Source organism: Lepidochelys olivacea, assembly GCF_965140295.1.
Source record: "Lepidochelys olivacea isolate rLepOli2 genome assembly, chromosome: 6".
NCBI lineage: Eukaryota > Metazoa > Chordata > Testudines > Cheloniidae > Lepidochelys > Lepidochelys olivacea.
This window is the reverse complement of record NC_140416.1, coordinates 43,392,334-43,411,904: the sequence shown is the minus strand read 5'-3', so window position 1 is coordinate 43,411,904 and position 19,571 is coordinate 43,392,334. Positions and strand designations below refer to the sequence as shown.

Genomic DNA, 19,571 nt, shown 5'->3' with positions numbered 1-19,571 from the left:
GCCTCCATCTCCATTGAAGGAGTCAAACAACATGGCTGGGGTAGTGGTGGCTGACCCCCCCTAAAATGGCATGCAGCTCATCATAGAAGTGGCATGTTTGGGGCTCTGACCCGGAACGGCCGTTCGCCTCTCTGGTTTTCTGGTAGGCTTGCCTCACCTCCTTAAGTTTCACACAGCACTGCTTCGGGTCCCTGTTATGGCCTCTGTCCTTCATGCCCTTGGAGATTTTGACAAAGGTTTTGGCATTTCGAAAACTGGAACAGAGTTGTGATAGCACGGATTCCTCTCCCCATACAGCGATCCGATCCCGTACCTCCCGTTCAGTCCATGCTGGAGCTCTTTTGCGATTCTGGGACTCCATCATGGTCACCTCTGCTGATGAGCCCTGCATGGTCACCTGCAGCTTGCCACGCTGGCCAAACAGGAAGTGAGATTAAAAAGTTTGCGGTTCTTTTCCTGTCTACCTGGCCAGTGCACCTGAGTTGAGAGTGCTGTCCAGAGCGGTCACAATGGAGCACTCTGGGATAGCTCCCGGAGGCCAATACCGTCGAATTGTGTCCACAGTACCCCAAATTCGACCCGGCAAGGCCGATTTAAGCACTAATCCACTTGTCAAGGGTGGAGTAAAGAAATCGATTTTAAGAGCCCTTTAAGTTGAAATAAAGGGCTTCATCGTGTGGACAGGTGCAGGTTTACATCGATTTAACGCTGCTAAAGTTGACCTAAAGCCCTAGTGTAGACCAGGGCTAAGACACTTGTATAGTTTTTATTTATCGCCCATCCCGATCCCCTTCTGCCTAAAGATTTCTCTTTTGCTTTATTTTTTGGATTTTCTTCTTTCTTCCCCCTTTGAAGGACCCATCATATTCATTTCCTCCTTCACTTTCCAGGATTTCCTTTTCTAGTCATTCATTCTTAGATTTATGATGTTTGGCATCTGAGACGTATTCTAGAGATTGAACTTCTATGCAGTTACTGAGAAAGATCACAATATTGATAGTTCTCCTGCTAGTAATATGTAGCAGAGGCATTTAGGTGGTATTGTTTGGCACCTGATCCAGAGCTCATTTATGTGAAAAGGGGAGTTTTAGGCATTGACTTCCAGTGGGCTATGGCTCAGGGCTTTAATTTACAAACTGTTTTTTTTCCTTTGGAGCTATGAGTTCTAGACTGGTTTTAGGTCACAAATGAAACAGGGTTTGGTAGTTGTCTCCTACTCCTTGGTGTATGTTTGCATGCATCATAAAAACCACTGCTACATGTTACTACATTCAGACTATTAGTAGTGTCTGCTCATGAGAGAGGTCAAAGACTGCAATAGCAGAAGTGTTGCTGGTAAAGACTGAGGTGTGTTTCTGGAACTGGGGGAGAGAAACTTCAGCCATATGGCTGAAATTTTCAAATGTAGATGCTTAAAGTTAGGCAACTAAATTCATATTTGACTTAAATGGGAGTTCAGCTCTTCTGAAAATCAGGGCACTTAGCATATTTTGCCCTGTGTACTTTCCCACAGTGTATCTGATTCTAGTCATTACACTGGGACCCTTTACTTTTGTGAATGCTCTACTTGTTTGTATGAAGATGGGGAAGCAGTGTGGCTTAGTGGACTCAGAAGACCAGGGTCCTATTCATTCTATTCTGGCACTGACTAGCCCAAGTCACCTTGGACAAGTCACTTAATCTCTCTCTGTCTGTTTCCCCATCTGTAGAATGGGGATAATGATTTTGACCTCCTTTATAAAGCCCTTTGAGATCAATTGATTAAATGTCCTATATAAGAGGTAGGTGCTACTATTAATACGGATGTTTACCCTCCATATTGCAGTCACTCTATGCTTTAACAGATCCTCTCCTCTTCTGGGCATCCATAATAACCCAGTGGCTTTTCTCGGATTGTTTTACACAATCTCCTGTTGGTTCTTGCTGCAGTAATGCTCCCCTCACTTCAAAGTCCTACACTAATTATGCTGCCCCTAAAAGAGCAAGCAGAGTCAATTTTTCTTGTGGATATTATGTCAGTTGTCATTTGTAGTTTAAACAAAAAAGCAAGGATAAAAGAGTCATCCATAGCTTTGTTAGAGGTTGTGATGGGGCATGTACCCCATGTAGGCCATGAAGGGGTTAACATGGGCCTGAAAGGCCAGTTTACATACCTGGCCCCATCAGCCAGGGAGAGAAAGTCAGCTGTAAATGATAATGAAGCCTAGCTGGGGAAGGGATAGGTGGTATTATAAAGCTAGGAAGCGGTGAGGTTGTTCGTTGTTTGTTTGGTTTTTTTTAAAGCAGAAAGGGGCTGCAGGGGGAGAATGTGTAGTCAATCTCTGGGGAATGGAAGAGGTCCATGGAAGCAGCAAGGAGTCTGAGGGAGTAGACCTTGGCTGGGTAGGTAGGGGTCTCAGGGCTGGAACCCACAGTAGAGTGAGGGGCTAGTTTTCCCCTACCAGCCACCAAGGAAGTTGGGGTGAAACCCTCTGAGGTTGGGGTGTAAGGGCCAGGGAGCACAGAGACAGAAGGAAGGTCATTAAACTATAGGTTTGTTGGACTCTAGTCCACCCTTTCTGGGGTAACAAAGTGCGATCTGGCCGGAGGGGGCCAAGTTGTGGAAAGGGAGAGCACCGCAGCAAAGGAGTGACTGTTAGCAGGGGCACCAAACAGAGAGACAGCCACTGTGCCAGGCTTGGCCACAGAGAGGTGCTCCTGCAGTGAGTGAACCCATTTACAGACCTTCTAAATGTCAGCTTAGTTGCTTACATTTGAAATATTTGTTGTTATTTAGGTTTAAATGAGAATAATTTGCAAGTGAACATTTTAAAAAAGACAGGTCAAACTGGACATGTTAGCATCTCTTTGGGTTTAGCCCTGTGCACGTGTGTTATTTGTCAAAAGAAACACTACTCTACTGTTCTTTTCTAAACACCCCAATTTTGTTTTATGTCTCATTCTTAACTTTCAATTCACTATAAAAAGCCTAACTTCCTCTGTGGTTGAAAGAGGTTGTTTAAAGAAACGTTTTTGGATGCACTTTTTATTTTTCAATTTTTGTAGCGTGGGAGATCAGCAAGGGAAAGGATAATTAAACTGATAAGTAGGGAAGCTTATCTTGATGATCGTAATAAGAAAATCAGTGAAATGGTTTATCAGAAATGTACCATTATAGTTTAAATGATTAAATTTGAGCTTGAAAAGAACTTTAAACCTGAGCAAGCATTTTCTACTTTATTTAGCACAAATGCTATTATATGACACCTCCCCTTATTCCCCTCCAGAGCCGAACAATAACTTTTTGATTAAACAGTTGGCTATTGTATGTTCCAAATTTAATAGCAACAGTCTTCCTACCAAACCTGAATTTTATCTAAATTGCTTTCGTCTTATTCAGTGATTGTGAACTCCTATATTATGACAGAGGAGAAAGCATGAAAAATCAGAATTTCTCACAAGAAGATTATTTTTGTCAGAAACAGAGAGCTGAAATCTAGATGAATAATTCAGTTAAACTTGTTACAAAACTGAAGACACGTCAAATAATGCATCCTATCTGTAAACACTATTAAAAAACAATCACATAGGTATTGGCACATTTTTATTGGGAAGAATGTAGACTAGTAGAAATAGAAGCCTGTAGAGACAACCTGGGATCCCTTTCCAAAAGCAGTTCTTAATCCTTTCAAAGGAACTGAAAGACAAATGCCAATATTGCAGTCTTACAGCTAGAGACTTATTTAATGACCTGCTATAATCAGCACTTTCTTCACGCTTTGGGATGCACAAAATAAACAGGCCAAACTTTCTAAGTTTGATTTTTGGGTGGTCTATGTTAGGAGCCTAGGGCATGACTTTCAGAAGGGCTGAGTACCTGAAACTCCAGCTAAATTGTGGGTGCTCAGCACCTCTGAAAATCAGACCCCAATTGGTGTGTCAGGTTGAAACAAACATTGAGGCACCCAAACAAAGAGGACACTTTGAAAATATTGGCTATGCTGTTAAAGGAACGTGACCTAAGCAATCACCAGCACATGTAAAGAATCTAAAGATACAGATAGATGCAAGCAAGGTAAGCTAAAAGTATGTTTACAGGGGAACCTGCTTGTAATGGGGTGGCAAGCTTTAGGATCAAGCTGGGAGATGGAGAACTCTTTTTTTTTTTTTTTTTTTGACGATTCACTGTAGCGTCAGATACTAGGACGCTCTAGAGAAACGTACAGCTTCATCAGACTCTCCCTGTCAGGCACACCTGGTGGGCCCAATTATCTCCAGCCCAGGAGTATAGTAGGATCCGAGTGCCTCTTTGAGGAAACTAGGGATTGGGACATAAGGGTCATTCAGCTCGCAACTTTAGACAAAGCAAAACACAAGCTAAAGTTGGTTTGTTCTTATTAAAGTTAACAGTAAAGAAACCTCAGGAATCAGATAAACCTAGTTCATATCAAGCATGGATGTACTGTTTTAAGAGCAATGCTGGAATGTTTAGTAATGCTGCTTATGTTTAATAATGTCAAGTATTTTAGATTCAAAATAAGTTAAATGATTTGCGGGTTTTCAAATTGAAGTATTACCATATAGGATTTACAGTATAACCCATTTATCAGTCCTACTAATCACAACTCTTGGTTAATCCATGTTTGCTTGCAAATGCTGCCATTAATATGAACAAAGCAGTGTTTCTGGTGCAACTATGTAATTTGGAATTCCCCAAAATACTTTTTTGTGTGGTTTTTTTCTCCCTAGGACTTGCTGGCTTTAGCTTATTATTGCCTCATGTTGTATATGAGAAATCTCCATTGCAGGAGGAAACTATCATATTTGTTAGAAAGGAAGGATACTCTAGTGGTTAGGGCAGTTAGGTTTGAATCCCTGCTCTGCCACAGACTCCCTGGGTGCCATAGGTGAGTCACTTATGTTATGTCTACCCTGCAGTGTAAGCTCTGGGGTCAGTGGGATCCTGCAGGCTGAGTGTTTGTAAGCCTGAGCTTGAGTGTCCACACTGAATATTGACTTTAGGTTTAGAATTTCTGGACCTTGGTCTCACACACACGCTCTGGTGTCTACACTGCATTATGCAGACCTGAGTCAAACCAGCATCTCGCAGGTTTCCTAGCCTCTTCTCCAGCTCCATCTGCTCTAGCCCTTTGTTTGTGATTCATTGTGGGAAAACTTCATTGTCCATCTCGCGGCAATTGACAGGAAGTTGTCACATCCTGCCAAGAAATGTTTGGGTCTGTACATTCCCAGCAACTGGAGCCATCGACATGTAAAAGTCACCATTTGAAGAACTTGTCCTGCTTGGCCTGCTCTGCAAAAGTTCATGGTGACAATGTTTTCCACCAGTGGGGTGTCTACCTTCATGGACAGGACAGGCCACTATTGCCACCAAATAACATTTGTCATAAATCAAGTAACTACCCCTGTTATTATTCTACCCCCTTTTGCCTTGGTTTATGAAACCATATCCTGATCTGGTGAAAGGAGGTTATTGGGTGTAGAAGGGTGGATTACATGTGCATTTGGCAGATTGAAATCCTGTTGGCACTGTTTACAGAACCATTTGGATTCCATTGTCATCAATGCTGTCTGCATTATTATACCTTGCTGTGCACTTCACAATCTTTGTGAATTCAGAGGTGTTCTGTGTTCATTAGCATAAGCAGCCTCTCAAACAGGTCTTTCTGCTGAGCTGTGTCTTCCTCCCTCAACCAATATTCCTACTCCCAGAAACTGTGCTGCAAGTCTCTCCTTACATGCTGCAGTTCTCTCCTGGTGCTCTACTGCCTGCCTGTGCCTTTCCACTTGCTATGAACCCTTTTCCCTTTCATAGTGTACCTGCTTGTTGGCCCTGTCCAGGAGGTCTACCATAAGTTCATCATGGAAATGCTTCATCTTTGACCAGTCCATAACAGTTCAAAATCCCAGGAACCTGCTGGACTCTGGCTGGGGTGCTGATGTGAAAGGGCCTGAAAGCAGACATCAAACAGTACATTTATTGTCTCAGTACTTCAAAAAAATGTTCGGAGCATCCTCAGAAAAAGGTGCCTGTGGAATCTTAAGGTAAAAAACCCGATACTTCGTAAAATTCGGCTTCAGTATAGTTTTAGAGGAGAGGAATGCTTCAATTCCGAGAAGCTTCTTGGACCCAACAGAGTTAATTGGAGTGAAAAGAATACACACAATAGTAAGTTGAAATGTACACGTGCAGTATGTTTAAAAATTGTAGACCATTGTAGGCAGGGGAGGAGAGGTTGCTATGGTTGACTACCTAACGTGTCTCAGTTCTTTCAGGAATTCTGGAGGACCTAATAATCCTGAAGGTTCCTGAATAGCAAAGAGAGATTCTATTCCAAGCTACCAGTAGCAAGCCACGCATGCATGTCAGAGGTTTTCAAGTGGGGACTGAGCAACACATCCACGAGTGGAATGGGCAGGGGTCCTATAAAGGAGGGCCTGGAAAATATGTCCTTCCCCAAAATGTGACTACCTATCCGGAGTTCCTACTATGGAAGAATTTTGCAGCTTATCAGCACCCTGATAAATTCATGGGAGAATCAACAGGATGCTGTGCTACTGTCCACATGGATTACTGACTCCCTACAGCTTATGAAATAGCCTGCTCTGACTACATCTACCAGTGGTCTACATACAAAAAACCATGATAATATGAACTCTCAAAGAACTGCATAAACAGGTATCCTGGCACACTGGACTGCGCACAACCCCCTGTTGTATTTCAGGCATTGATTTTTGTCATCCAGGCTCTACGTTTCCCCTCACCCCTGTACAGTTTGTTTACAGCTGGCTCATAATGCTGTGGCATGGGTGAGTTCTCCAGTGTGGTGTACTAAAAGGGAAGGCAACATCTGGTTCTTATTTTGAACACCCCAGTACGTCTTTGTAAGAATGTGTGAGTAGCTAGTGTAAAAAAAAAAAAAATGCTGAGTGCTAGTTCAACTATCTGTGCTTGGAGCTTGGCGTAGCACACAGTACCCGGTCAAAGTCCTCCTAAAAGAGGCAGGATGACCGAGAGTTCCCAGGGGTGCAGTTTTCATCCCTGGCTTTCTGGTAGTCACTCTTGAGCCGCTTGTTCTGCTCTCTTCACTGGCACCGGTCCACTGAATCCCCCACACTGTCAACTTATCTGCTGTTTCTTGCTACATGTGATACATTTCTTGGTACATTTCTGATTCTCTTACTGAAATTGAACATGTTGCTCACCTTGCACCACAGATTTACCAGAATCTGACTGGTCCTGTGACCGCATAGCCGTGTGCTTGGCCAAAGTCTTCCTGTAGGTAGCCAAAGCTAAGGCAGGAGGTGGTTCACTCTGGAGCTCAGCAATCGGTAATAAAATGGAAGAATTAAAAGCTGAGCAGCTGTACTTGAATCAGACAGTTCCTTTTAACCCTGGGACTCTGGCTTAAACTGACCCCTTTATGGGTCCAAGGGCTCAGGTCCAGAGGGCTTGCTGGCCTGAGTCCGATAGATGTGTGTATAGACAGAAGGGGGACTTGGGCTTGAGTTTGAGCCTGGGCATACACTGCAGTGCAGACATACCCTCAGAGTCAGTTCCCCATCTGTAAAATGGTGATAAAAGTACTTCCGTACCTCACAGGATATTGGGAGGATATATACATTAAATATAATGAGGTAATGGAGGCTACGTACTTAATATAGATTATTATGGAGTGTGTTCATGTATGATGGGAAGTGTGTGTGTACTTATGGTGTCTTATGCATGTTATACAATAATTCCCTTGATATATCATTTTAAAGGCAAAGTTTTCTGCATTATTCTATTCCTTGTGTCATGGTGGCTATTCATACAGGTGACTACTGTATTTGAGATGCTTGCTTGTAAAATATGTTCTTTGATTTGCATACTTTTCTTTGGTGAACTGGAATGTACAGCTAATGTAGGTATATTTTCTGTATGGGTACTGTATGCTTTAATCAGGAGACAGAAAATAGAACAATGGTGGAGTGGGAGACAACACACAAAGGGGAAGAGGAAACCCAAAGTGTGGAACAAGGGAGAGACGTTGAAGGAATTTGTAAAGGTTTTTTTGGCACTAGTTGGGGGGCAGCACACTGTTTCATGACCAGATCACACCTTCTACCAGAAAATCCATGTGCGGGGGTAGGGTGTGCGTGAGGGGAGCAGGGTTTGCTCTCCTGAGAAGTAGGATACTTAGCCCCAACAGCGAAAAGCATGGAAGGTCATTTTAGAGCTGCACAGATCTCGATGGATTTGCATGAGACGTGGGGTCATCAGCATATTGCCCTGTGTCTTTGCATTGGCTTGAGAGCCCCTTGCCTCCAAGTCCTCCTCCAGAGCTTCCCCCATTAGCAAATGCCACTCATAACCTCCTTAAGGGTGGGGTGGGGGGCTTCGTCTCAATGAAGTCTGCTGTTTCTGGGGGTATGTCTACACTACGAAATCAGGTCGAATTTATAGAAGTCGGTTTTTTAGAAATCGGTTTTATATATTCGAGTGTGTGTGTGTCCCCACAGAAAATGCTCTAAGTGCATTAAGTGCATTCACTCGGCGGAGTGCTTCCACAGTACCGAGGCAAGCGTCGACTTCTGGAGCGTTGCACTGTGGGTAGCTATCCCACAGTTCCCGCAGTCTCCGCTGCCCATTGGAATTCTGGGTTGAGATCCCAATGCCTGATGGGGCTAAAACATTGTCGCGGGTGGTTCTGGGTACATATCGTCAGGCCCCTGTTCCCACCCTCCCTCCCTCCGTGAAAGCAAGGGCAGACAATCGTTTTGCGCCTTTTTTCCTGAGTTACCTGTGCAGATGCCATACCACGGCAAGCATGGAGCCCGCTCAGGTAACAGTCACCGTATGTCTCCTGGGTGCTGGCAGACGTGGTACTGCATTGCTACACAGCAGCATCAACCCATTGCCTTGTGGCAGCAGACTGTACAGTACGACTGGTAGCCGTCATCGTCAGGTCCGAGGTGCTCCTGGCCACGTCAGCCAGGAGCGCCTGGACAGACATGGGCGCAGGGACTAAAGTTGGAATGACTTGATCAGGTCATTCTCTTTAGTCCTGCAGTCAGTCCTATTGAACCATCTTATGGTGAGCAGGCAGGCGATACGGATTGCTAGCAGTCGTACTGTACCATCTTCTGCAAGGCAGGCAAGAGATGCGGATGGCTTGCAGTCCTTCTGCACCGTCTGCTGCCAGCCAAAGATGTAAAAGATAGATGGAGTGGATCAAAACAAGAAATAGACCAGATTTGTTTTGTACTCATTTGCTTCCCCCCCTCCCCTGTCTAGGGGACTCATTCCTATAGGTCACACTGCAGTCACTCACCGAGAAAGTGCAGCGAGGTAAATCTAGCCCTGTATCAATCAGAGGCCAGACCAACCTGCTTGTTACAATAAGAACAATTACTTAGGTGCACCATTTCTTATTAGAACCCTCCGTGAAGTCCTGACTGAAATACTCCTTGATGTAAAGCCACCCCCTTTGTTGATTTTAATTCCCTGTAAGCCAACCCTGTAAGCCATGTAGTCAGTCGCCCCTCCCTCCGTCAGAGCAACGGCAGACAATCGTTACGCGCCTTTTTTCTTTGCGGACGCTATACCAAGGCAAGCATGGAGGCCGCTCAGCTCACTTTGGCAATTAGGAGCACATTAAACACCACACACGTTATCCAGCAGTACATGCAGCACCAGAACCTGGCAAAGCGATACCGGGCGAGGAGGAGACGTCAGCGCGGTCGCGTGAGTGATCAGGACATGGACACAGATTTCTCTGAAAGCATGGGCCCTGCCAATGCATGCATCATGGTGCTAATGGGGCAGGTCCATGCTGTGGAACGCCGATTCTGGGCTTGGGAAACAAGCACAGACTGGTGGGACCACATAGTGTTGCAGGTCTGGTACGATTCCCAGTGGCTGTGAAACTTTTGCATGTGTAAGGGCACTTTCATGGAACTTTGACTTGCTTTCCCCTTCCCTGAAGCTCATGAATACCAAGATGAGAGCAGCCCTCACAGTTGAGAAGCGAGTGGTGATAGCCCTGTGGAAGCTTGCAATGCCAGACAGCTACCGGTCAGTTGGGAATCAGTTTGGAGTGGGCAAATCTACTGTGGGGGCTGCTGTGATGCAAGTAGCCCAGGCAAACAAAGATCTGCTGATATCAAGGGTAGTGACCCTGGGAAATGTGCAGGTCATCATGGATGGCTTTGCTGCAATGGGATTCCCTAACGGTGGTGGGGCCATAGACGGAACCCATAACCCTATCTTGGCACCGGAGCACCAAGCCTGCGAGTACATAAACCGCAAGGGGTACTTTTCAATAGTGCTGCAAGCTCTGGTGGATCACAAGGGACGTTTCACCAACATCAACGTGGGATGGCCGGGAAAAGTACATGACGCTCGCATCTTCAGGAACTCTGGTCTGTTTCAAAAGCTGCAGGAAGGGACTTTATTCCCAGACCAGAAAATAACTGTTGGGGACGTTGAAATGCCTATATGTATCCTTGGGGACTCAGCCTACCCCTTAATGCCATGGCTCATGAAGCCGTACACAGGCAGCCTGGACAGTAGTCAGGAGCTGTTCAACTACAGGCTGAGCAAGGGCAGAATGGTGGTAGAATGTGCATTTGTACGTTTAAAGGCGCGCTGGCGCAGTTTACTGACTCGCTTAGACCTCAGCGAAACCAGTATTCCCACTGTTATTACTGTTTGCTGTGTGCTCCACAATATCTGTGAGAGTAAGGGGAAGACGTTTTGGCGGGGTGGGAGGTTGAGGCAAATCTCCTGGCTGCTGGTTACGCGCAGCCAGACACCAGGGTGGTTAGAAGAGCACAGGAGGGCGCGGTACGCATCAGAGAAGCTTTGAAAACCAGTTTCATGACTGGCCAGGCTACGGTGTGAAAGTTCTGTTTGTTTCTCCTTGATGAAACCACCCGCCCCTTGGTTCACTCTACTTCCCTGCAAGCTAACCACCCTCCCCTCCTCCCTTCGATCACAGCTTGCAGAGGCAATAAAGTCATTGTTGCTTCACATTCATGCATTCTTTATTCATTCATCACACAAATAGGGGGATGACTACCAAGGTAGCCCAGGAGGGGTGGTGGAGGAGGGAAGGAAAATGCCACACAGCACTTTAACAGTTTACAACTTCAAAATTTATTGAATGGCAGCCTTCTTTTTTTTGGGCAATCCTTTATGGTGGAGTGGCTGGTTGGCCGATGGCCCCCCACCGCGTTCTTGGGTGTCTGGGTGTGGAGGCTATGGAACTTGGGGAGGAGGGCGGTTGGTTACACAGGGGCTGTAGTGGCAGTCTGTGCTCCAGCTGCCTTTGCTGCAGCTCAACCATACACTGGAGCATACTGGTTTGATCCTCCAGCAGCCTCAGCATTGAATCCTGCCTCCTCTCATCACGCTGCCGCTACATTTGAGCTTCAGCCCTGTCTTCAGCCTGCCACCTCTCCTCCTGGTCATTTTGTGCTTTCCTGCACTCTGATATTACTTGCCTCCACGCATTCGTCTGTGCTCTGTCAGTGTGGTAGGACAGTATGAGCTCAGAGAACATTTCATCACTAGTGTGTTTTCTTTCTTTCTAATCTTCACTATCCTCTGGGAAGGAGAAGATCCTGTGATCATTGAAACACATGCAGCTGGTGGAGAAAAAAAAAGGGACAGCGGTATTTAAAAAGACACATTTTATAAAACAGTGGCTACACTCTTTCAGGGTAAACCTTGCTGTTAACATTACATACATAGCACATGTGCTTTCGTTACAAGGTCGCATTTTGCCTCCCCCCACCGCGTGGCTACCCCCTCAACCCTCCCCGTTCCCTGTGGCTAACAGCGGGGAACATTTCTGTTCAGCCACAGGAAAACAGCCCAGCAAGAACGGGCTCCTTTGAGTGTCCCCTGAAGAAAAGCACCCTATTTCAACCAGGTGACCATGAATGATATCTCACTCTCCTGAGGATAATACAGAGAGATAAAGAACGGATGTTGTTTGAACGCCAGCAAACATACACTGCAATGCTTTGTTGTACAATGATTCCCGAGTACGTGTTGCTGGCCTGGAGTGGTAAAGTGTCCTACCATGGAGGACGCAATAAGGCTGCCCTCCCCAGAAACCTTTTGCAAAGGCTTTGGGAGTACATCCAGGAGAGCCGCAAATGCCAGGGCAAAGTAATCCTTTCACATGCTTGCTTTTAAACCATGTATGGTATTTTAAAAGGTACACTCACCGGAGGTCCCTTCTCCACCTGCCGGCTCCAGGAGGCAGCCTTGGGTGGGTTCAGGGGGTACTGGCTCCAGGTCCAGGGTGAGAAACAGTTCCTGGCTGTTGGGAAAAGCGGTTTCTCCACTTGCTTGCTGTGAGCTATCTACAACCACCACCAGCACCACCACTTCCTCCTCCTCCTCCTCCTCATTATCATCTTCTTCGTCCCCAAAATCTGCTTCCGTGTTGTCTCCATCTCCGTTGAAGGAGTCAAACAACACGGCTGGTGTAATGTGGCTGACCCCCCCCTAAAATGGCATGCAGGTCATCATAGAAGCGGCATGTTTGGGGCTCTGACCCGGAGCGGCCGTTCGCCTCTCTGGTTTTCTGGTAGGCTTGCCTCACCTCCTTAAGTTTCACGCGGCACTGCTTCGGGTCCCTGTTATGGCCTCTGTCCTTCATGCCCTTGGAGATTTTGACAAAGGTTTTGGCATTTCGAAAACTGGAACGGAGTTGTGATAGCACGGATTCCTCTCCCCATACAGCGATCAGATCCCGTACCTCCCGTTCAGTCCATGCTGGAGCTCTTTTGCGATTCTGGGACTCCATCATGGTCACCTCTGCTGATGAGCCCTGCATGGTCACCTGCAGCTTGCCACGCTGGCCAAACAGGAAGTGAGAGTCAAAAGTTCGCTGTTCTTTTCCTGTCTACCTGGCCAGTGCATCTGAGTTGAGAGCACTGTCCAGAGCGGTCACAATGGAGCACTCTGGGATAGCTCCCGGAGACCAATACCGTCAAATTGTGTCCACAGTACCCGAAATTCGACCTGGCAATGCCGATTTAAGCACTAATCCACTTGTAAAGGGTGGAGTAAGGAAATTGATTTTTAAGAGCCCTTTAAGTCGAAATAAAGGGCTTCATCGTGTGGACGGGTGCAGGTTTACATCGATTTAACGCTGCTAAATTCGACCTAAAGTCCTAGTGTAGACCAGGGCTGGTAGTGCTACAGAACTCTGGCAGTGTTCTCGTTATTAAGGCCTGAAACTGGGAGGCAGAAGATCTGATGTACGCGGCAAGTCATTTAGCCTTGCTGTGCTGCCGTTCGCTGGGGATCTACAGGGTTGTGAGGCTTCATTCATTAATATTTGTAAAGTCCTTTGGTTTAACTTCATTAAATCCTCAGATTGAGTGCCATAGTAGTGCACAATATTATTATGAACAGTCAATTCCTTCTTATTCATTGATACAAAAGCTTCTTTTTGATACAAGTTTTAGTTTTTGTTCATGTGAATATCCTGTCATCAAAGGCATCTAGTTTTTCTACGTGTGGAGCTTTGCATTATTATTATTTTGTTTTGGCTGTATGCTGTTTTAGTCTTAGATTTAATTCTTACATGTTGACAGTGTGTTGTACGCAGTATGATATTCCTCATGGTCTGCTATAGTCTGTTTCTTTAGGAATGCAGATGTGAGTTTTAATCTTTTTAATTTGCCAAGAATATAGCCTATGTTTTGTTGTAGTGATAGGCTGTGTGCTGCTTTGCAGTAGCCTTTTCATGTTTCGTTGATTTAAGCAATATGTGATAAGGTTTATTCACATAATCCGTGAATAAGATAGCATCCGAACACTCTTTCTGTAAAAATTAAGCCCACACTGATCAATTTCTACAGTTGACACCTGCACATTAATTATAAATAGATTTAATGGGCAGATCTAGAGAAAATATATTTCATATCTGCCATGCAGCCTACACACACGAAGATCTTCCTAGACATCAAAAGCTACATGGAAGTAGGCACAAAGCCCTTTATTTTTAATCTGAGTGGTTGCCTGAGGGAGACGCTAGATGGTCCAGAAATGCAATTCGAATAGAACAATGCACAGAGAAAAATGAAGAGTCCATTGTCACAGAGCATATATACCATATGAATGGGACCTTCTGAAAGGACACTGGAAGATAGGTCATCGTAGCTTTCTCCCATAAAGGACAAAAACCTTTGTTCTATCCTCAGGAAAGCCAAAGATAAACCACTTTGACCTGTGTCTCATTTGTCTTCCTTATAGCCTGTTATTGACCTATAGTATAATACAGGTCGCTTTGTATGCTTTACATTGAAGCAATGTAATTCTTCTTCTGTAATTGAAGGCAGATATCATGGAGTCCCTTTAGAGCATGTTACTTGGCCAGGTAAATAAAAATCCAATATGCTCTCCTAAGTAGTGTTGTAGAAGCCACCATATTGCTTTGTTTAAAATATTGGGGCTTTGTCTGCTAACAGAAAATGGAGTTCTTTGTGGAATATTGACTAGTATTTTTCAAAGACTAGACACTTTCTAGAGAGGATGTTATTAACCCAAGTCATGAATAAAGATGTGCTATATATCTAAAGAGAAATGCCTAATGTAATTGTGTAATTCACTGACTAGCTTTCTCAAGGAGCATGTCAATTACTGTACCTTGTTCAGCCTTTTAAAGCAGTTTTGCATTTGAGTAGATGTTTAATTTTGCATGTGTTTATAGCAGAAAGGAGATGCTTACATTTTAAAATATTGATAGAGATAATACATGCAAAATTCCCATAATTCCCAAAACATGGTTTAGAAGACTACCACCTTGTTTTACTTGCTGTCCAAACAAGTAAAATAGCTCAGCATGAGAATTTTACAGATAAGATAGGTAATTACCTAGCAGAAACAAAAATATCTCAGAGCTTTGACTCTAACTTTGAATGCCTCTTTTGTACTGCAGCATGTTAAGAAATGTGATGAATTAGGGTTGATTGTAATTACCATAAACTTAAGCAATTAACTCACGGAATTATTTGAAGAACTCTTTTGAACTCTCTGCTTGTGTTCTTAAGTTGTGGAGTTTCAGTGTAACTATTTTCTTATTTCTGAAAAATATAAAGTTTTTTTATTCCCTTTCTGTGGCTTTTTAGATAGATTATTCGCCCATTATTCTGGCAAATGGTTTTCTTCTCCTTCTCAGGGTAAACAAATGTGGGAGGATTATGTGTCTTTATTTTTGGGCATTTTTGACTTCTGGGCATCAAAAGTATTGACTTTTTGATATTTAAATTCAGCAGTGCTTTTGCTAAAGTTCTTCAAAACTCAGATCATTTTGGAGCTCAGAAAATAAAAATCAATGATGACATTAGTTGAGCCTGAGCTTGAACAGATTCGAAAATTAGTGAAAGTGTAAATTGAAGGATAACTGTGTAGTGAGTTGTTGATTGACTTGTATTTTATATTGGAAACTGCTCACATTCATTTTAAAGCAGCTACAGCTATAATGCTAAGGTGGGAGAGAGGAAGGAAAAAAAAAACCCTAATCCATTTCCTATTAAACATACAGATACATTACGAGTGAAGGAACTTGACATGTTCAGAGCCTATTCAATTGACTGGCTTGCTGGTATGATTATGGAACAATATGAGTTTGCGTAGTGGAAGTATATTTCATCGTCTTTCTTAGCCTCCCTATAGTACCACACTTGTTCTGATATAAGGCAGAGGGTCTGTGCCTCCTGGCTGTATAAGAGTGGCACTCGAGCTAGCAGGCAAAGCAAAGCAAAGGGAAGGGGAGTCCAGAGTCTTCTGTTGAATTCCTGGCTCTGCTGCTGGCACTTAACCTCTCCATGCTTGAGTTTTTTCCATGTTGTAAAATGGTGATAATATTTTACTCACTATTTTAAAGTGTTTTGAGAGCCTGAATAAAAGGTGTTATATAAACTGTCAAGGATTATTATTATTCATTGCACTTTAGCAAAAAAAAATTAATTGGTACTGTATCTGGGTGTTTAATCATAGACTTTTTTAAGCCAAACTTTATATTATTTCTTTTTTCATTGATTTTTTTTTTAATTAGACTTTTTCAGAGGGGGTAAAAAAAAAAGACTTGTTCCAACTAATGACATTTCCCTCCACAGGATTTATGAACGTGTCATAGATCCTCCAGAAATGAATCTAATGCCAGGAAGCAGTTTATGGCTGGGACAGCGGAACAGGAAACATGGTTTTTTTAAGGTAAGCAGATACACGGTAGCAAATGTAGGACACTAACCAAAGCTTTATTACCTTGCACACCCAACCCTCCACCCCCTTAATAGGACTTATAGTAGGGATTGTAGGTGTCTGAGGAACCAGTCCAACTTGTCACAAAAGGGTCTGATTCTGCAAGGTGTGGACTGTGCTCTCAACTCCAATTGTATTCCAGTGTGCCTTAGGGGGTATACCTCATCCTCCTGCAGTGTATTGTCCTGGATCACCCATGAGTGAAATGAGATTGTGGAACATAGTGACTCTTGTGTGGGTTCCTGAAACTATCTTAAAAACCTTCAAAATAATTTTTATCATGGTCCGGGTGACCAAGTGATGCATCTCCTAATATTCATAGACCAGTGGCAGCTGGGCTTCTTCTCTATTACATCTAGATTAGCCTCACACTGTTATTGATGGACTCCATAATTTTCATCCTTCACAGTTTAGGTCCCATTTGACTTCCATCAGGTAAAAGCCCTCTATAGGCCTGACACTATTCACAATTGTGCAGGTATTTGCAATTGTGCACATGTGCCCTGCTGAAAGGCCTAGGAGAATTAACTTCTTTCCTTAGTGAACTTCCCCTCATTTTGACCTCTTTTGTACATGTGAGAGGGATCCCTTACCGGTGATCAACTAGTTCTGATTTTCTGGGCAGTGGATTTGATCCATGAACTATATATCTATATCACCTTCCTCTGTAGCATGGGGCACATGTCACTTGCTGGAGGATTCTCTGCACCTTGAAGTCTTTAAACCATGATTTGAGGACTTCAATAGCTCAGACATAGGCGAGAGGTTTATTGCAGGCGTGGGTGGGTGAGATTCTGTGGCCTGCAATTGTGCAGGAGGTCAGACTAGATGATCATAATGGTCCCTTCTGACCTGAATATCTATGAGTCTATGAGTTTGTGCTTCATGGCTTTGAAGGTGTCAGCGACCCAGAGCTTGAATTGCTGGTAGTAAGGAGCGATACTATACTATCTCCCGCCATAGGTCCATGCACATTGCATACTATGTTCTCATATTTGAATAGTGACAGATACTGGTCTACCTGCCATTCACCTATAACAAACACACGGATCCTGGAAAGCTGACAACCAGTTGAAAATGGTTCAGGGCGCTTAGGTCTGGCTTTTGGGATGCACAAGTAAGTGGATCTGGAAATGAATGTTGGAGATGCTCCTTGCATAGGAGAGTGAAGATATTGAAACTCCCCCTCCAAAATTTTCCTTTGGTAACTGACAATAAGTATGTGGGTCATCCTCACTGATGTAGCTGACAGAGAGCATGCCTGCTCGCTGGCCTGGCCTGGTAGTCCATTTCTGGTGGTGAGACACCTCAAACCATCCTCATGGACTACACCAATATAGGGATGGAGACCAAAAAATGCACAGGGAAGGTGCAATTAATGTTGTCTTGGAGGCAAATGCCCTAAGACCCGGGAACCCTATTTCCCTTTTTGTTTCTCGCTTCTGTTCCCTTTATTCCCTGGCAAGCCTTGCTGGGATTATGGTCCAGGCTGAGTTGTTGTAAAACTTAAAAATTAATACTCTGCTTCATAAGCAAAGTTATAGCTAAAGCTGGCCAACTGTCACATCTAATTTTGTGTCCAGTGGATCCATGGCACAAATCATACATCAAGAATTATAACATTCAAAAACCAGTCAGAGAACACTTCAACCTCCCTGGTCATTCAATTACAGACCTAAAAGTCACAATACTCCAACAAAAATATTTCAAAAACAGACTTCAACGAGAAACTGCAGAATTGGAATTAATTTGCCAACTGGGCACCATTAAATTAGGCTTGAATAAAGACTGGGAGTGGATGGGTCATTACACAAAGTAAAAACTATTTCCCCATGCTAATTTTCCCCTACTGTTACTCACACTTTCTTGTCAACTGTTGGAAATGAGCCATCCTGATTATCACTACAAAAGTTTTTTTTTTCTCCTGCTGTAGCCCACTTTAATTGATTAGTCTCTTTATAGTTGGTATGGCAACACCAATTTTTTAATGTTCTCTGTGTGTATATATATCTTCCTACTGTATTTTCCACTACATGTATCCGATGAAGTGGGTTTTAGCCCAGAAAATGTTATGCCCAAATAAATTTGTTAGCCTCTAAGGTGCCACAAGTACTCCTTGTTCTTTTTGCTGATACAGACTAACACGGCTACCACTCTGAAACCTGATTAAAGAGCGTGGAGTTTAGTCAGTTGGTGGGTGATATACAGCTAAACTCCTGATAATAAGTACCTTGTATCTTGGATAACAGAACACAGTCTAAGGATTCATTCAAATCAAAACAGCATCCATTTGATAAAATAGTCCATAGGATAGTGATATGCTTATCTACATCATCTTGAGACTGGCATGGCTTTCCATTATCAGGATGGTTGACCATCAGTTCAATTTCCTTTTGAAGCACTCATTATTTAAATGTATGTTGCAGTTACTAGTTTTTGAAGAACACCCCCTCTCTCAACTTCGTAGATTTTTTTCAGCGAGCCAAACAAAATATCAAATGCAGTTTGCTTAAATAGTGTAATTGGTGTGGCAACTCTAACTCTTTTGTGTGTGTGTGTGTGTGTGTGTGTGTGTGTGTGTATGCATATGTGCATGCATGCACTACCTCCATCGCTTTTTTGCTTTTATATTTAAGTTAAGGTCCAAGAATTGCACCTTACCTGGACTTCATTTCTTGTTGTAACAGCTGAACTGTCACTGTGAAGTGAAATTGACGGCATGATTTTATTCTACAGCTGTTGTTTCTTACCTCAGCTGCTTCCCATAATTCCACAGATGGTAAACATATGTTTAGAGCTGCATAGAAAAAAGTAAATTATATTGGATTCACCCATCTTTAATTCTTTTTATGCAGACAGCCAGAGTCTAAAAACTCTGGGATACTGTACATTTGTAAATTAATATTTCTATGCATTGACACTTTGGAAACAGCAGGGTAGCTAATGATATGCTAATGAGCTTCCAGTTTTTATTGATCATAATGAAAGTCGACAAGTGCCTTTCTTTGCTATGTTTGCTTGAATATTTTACTAACTGTCTGCAGGGCAGAAATGTGTAATTGGTTGCATTTTTAAAATCCTGCTTGTGAGTTTCAGGAGTCTTTGGGTTATTTTGTTTGTTTTGGTTACCCCTTGCAAAAGCTTGGAATTTATAAACCGTACGTATCTCCATCCATATATTTTCACGCTCAGTAGGATCTCCCTTCCCTTTTCATAGCAATTTGTTTCAATGTTTTAACGCATAAAATATATAACTATTTTCCTCATCGTAAACAGAGATCTTCAGGGAAATAAGAGCAGT

The 19,571-nt window shown here is 43.4% G+C and overlaps 1 protein-coding gene across 3 annotated transcripts in view; it reads left to right on the top strand.

Moving 5' to 3' along the window:
- The window catches only part of NELL1 (neural EGFL like 1), a 440,683-nt gene that overhangs the window by 75,175 nt on the left and 345,937 nt on the right, over positions 1–19,571 (top strand). For all 3 annotated transcript variants that reach the window (XM_084632341.1, XM_084632342.1, XM_084632340.1), the window contains exon 5: positions 16,126–16,222. In XM_084632341.1, the coding sequence (XP_084488467.1) occupies positions 16,126–16,222 (97 nt within the window). The remainder of the gene's footprint in view (positions 1–16,125; positions 16,223–19,571) is intronic.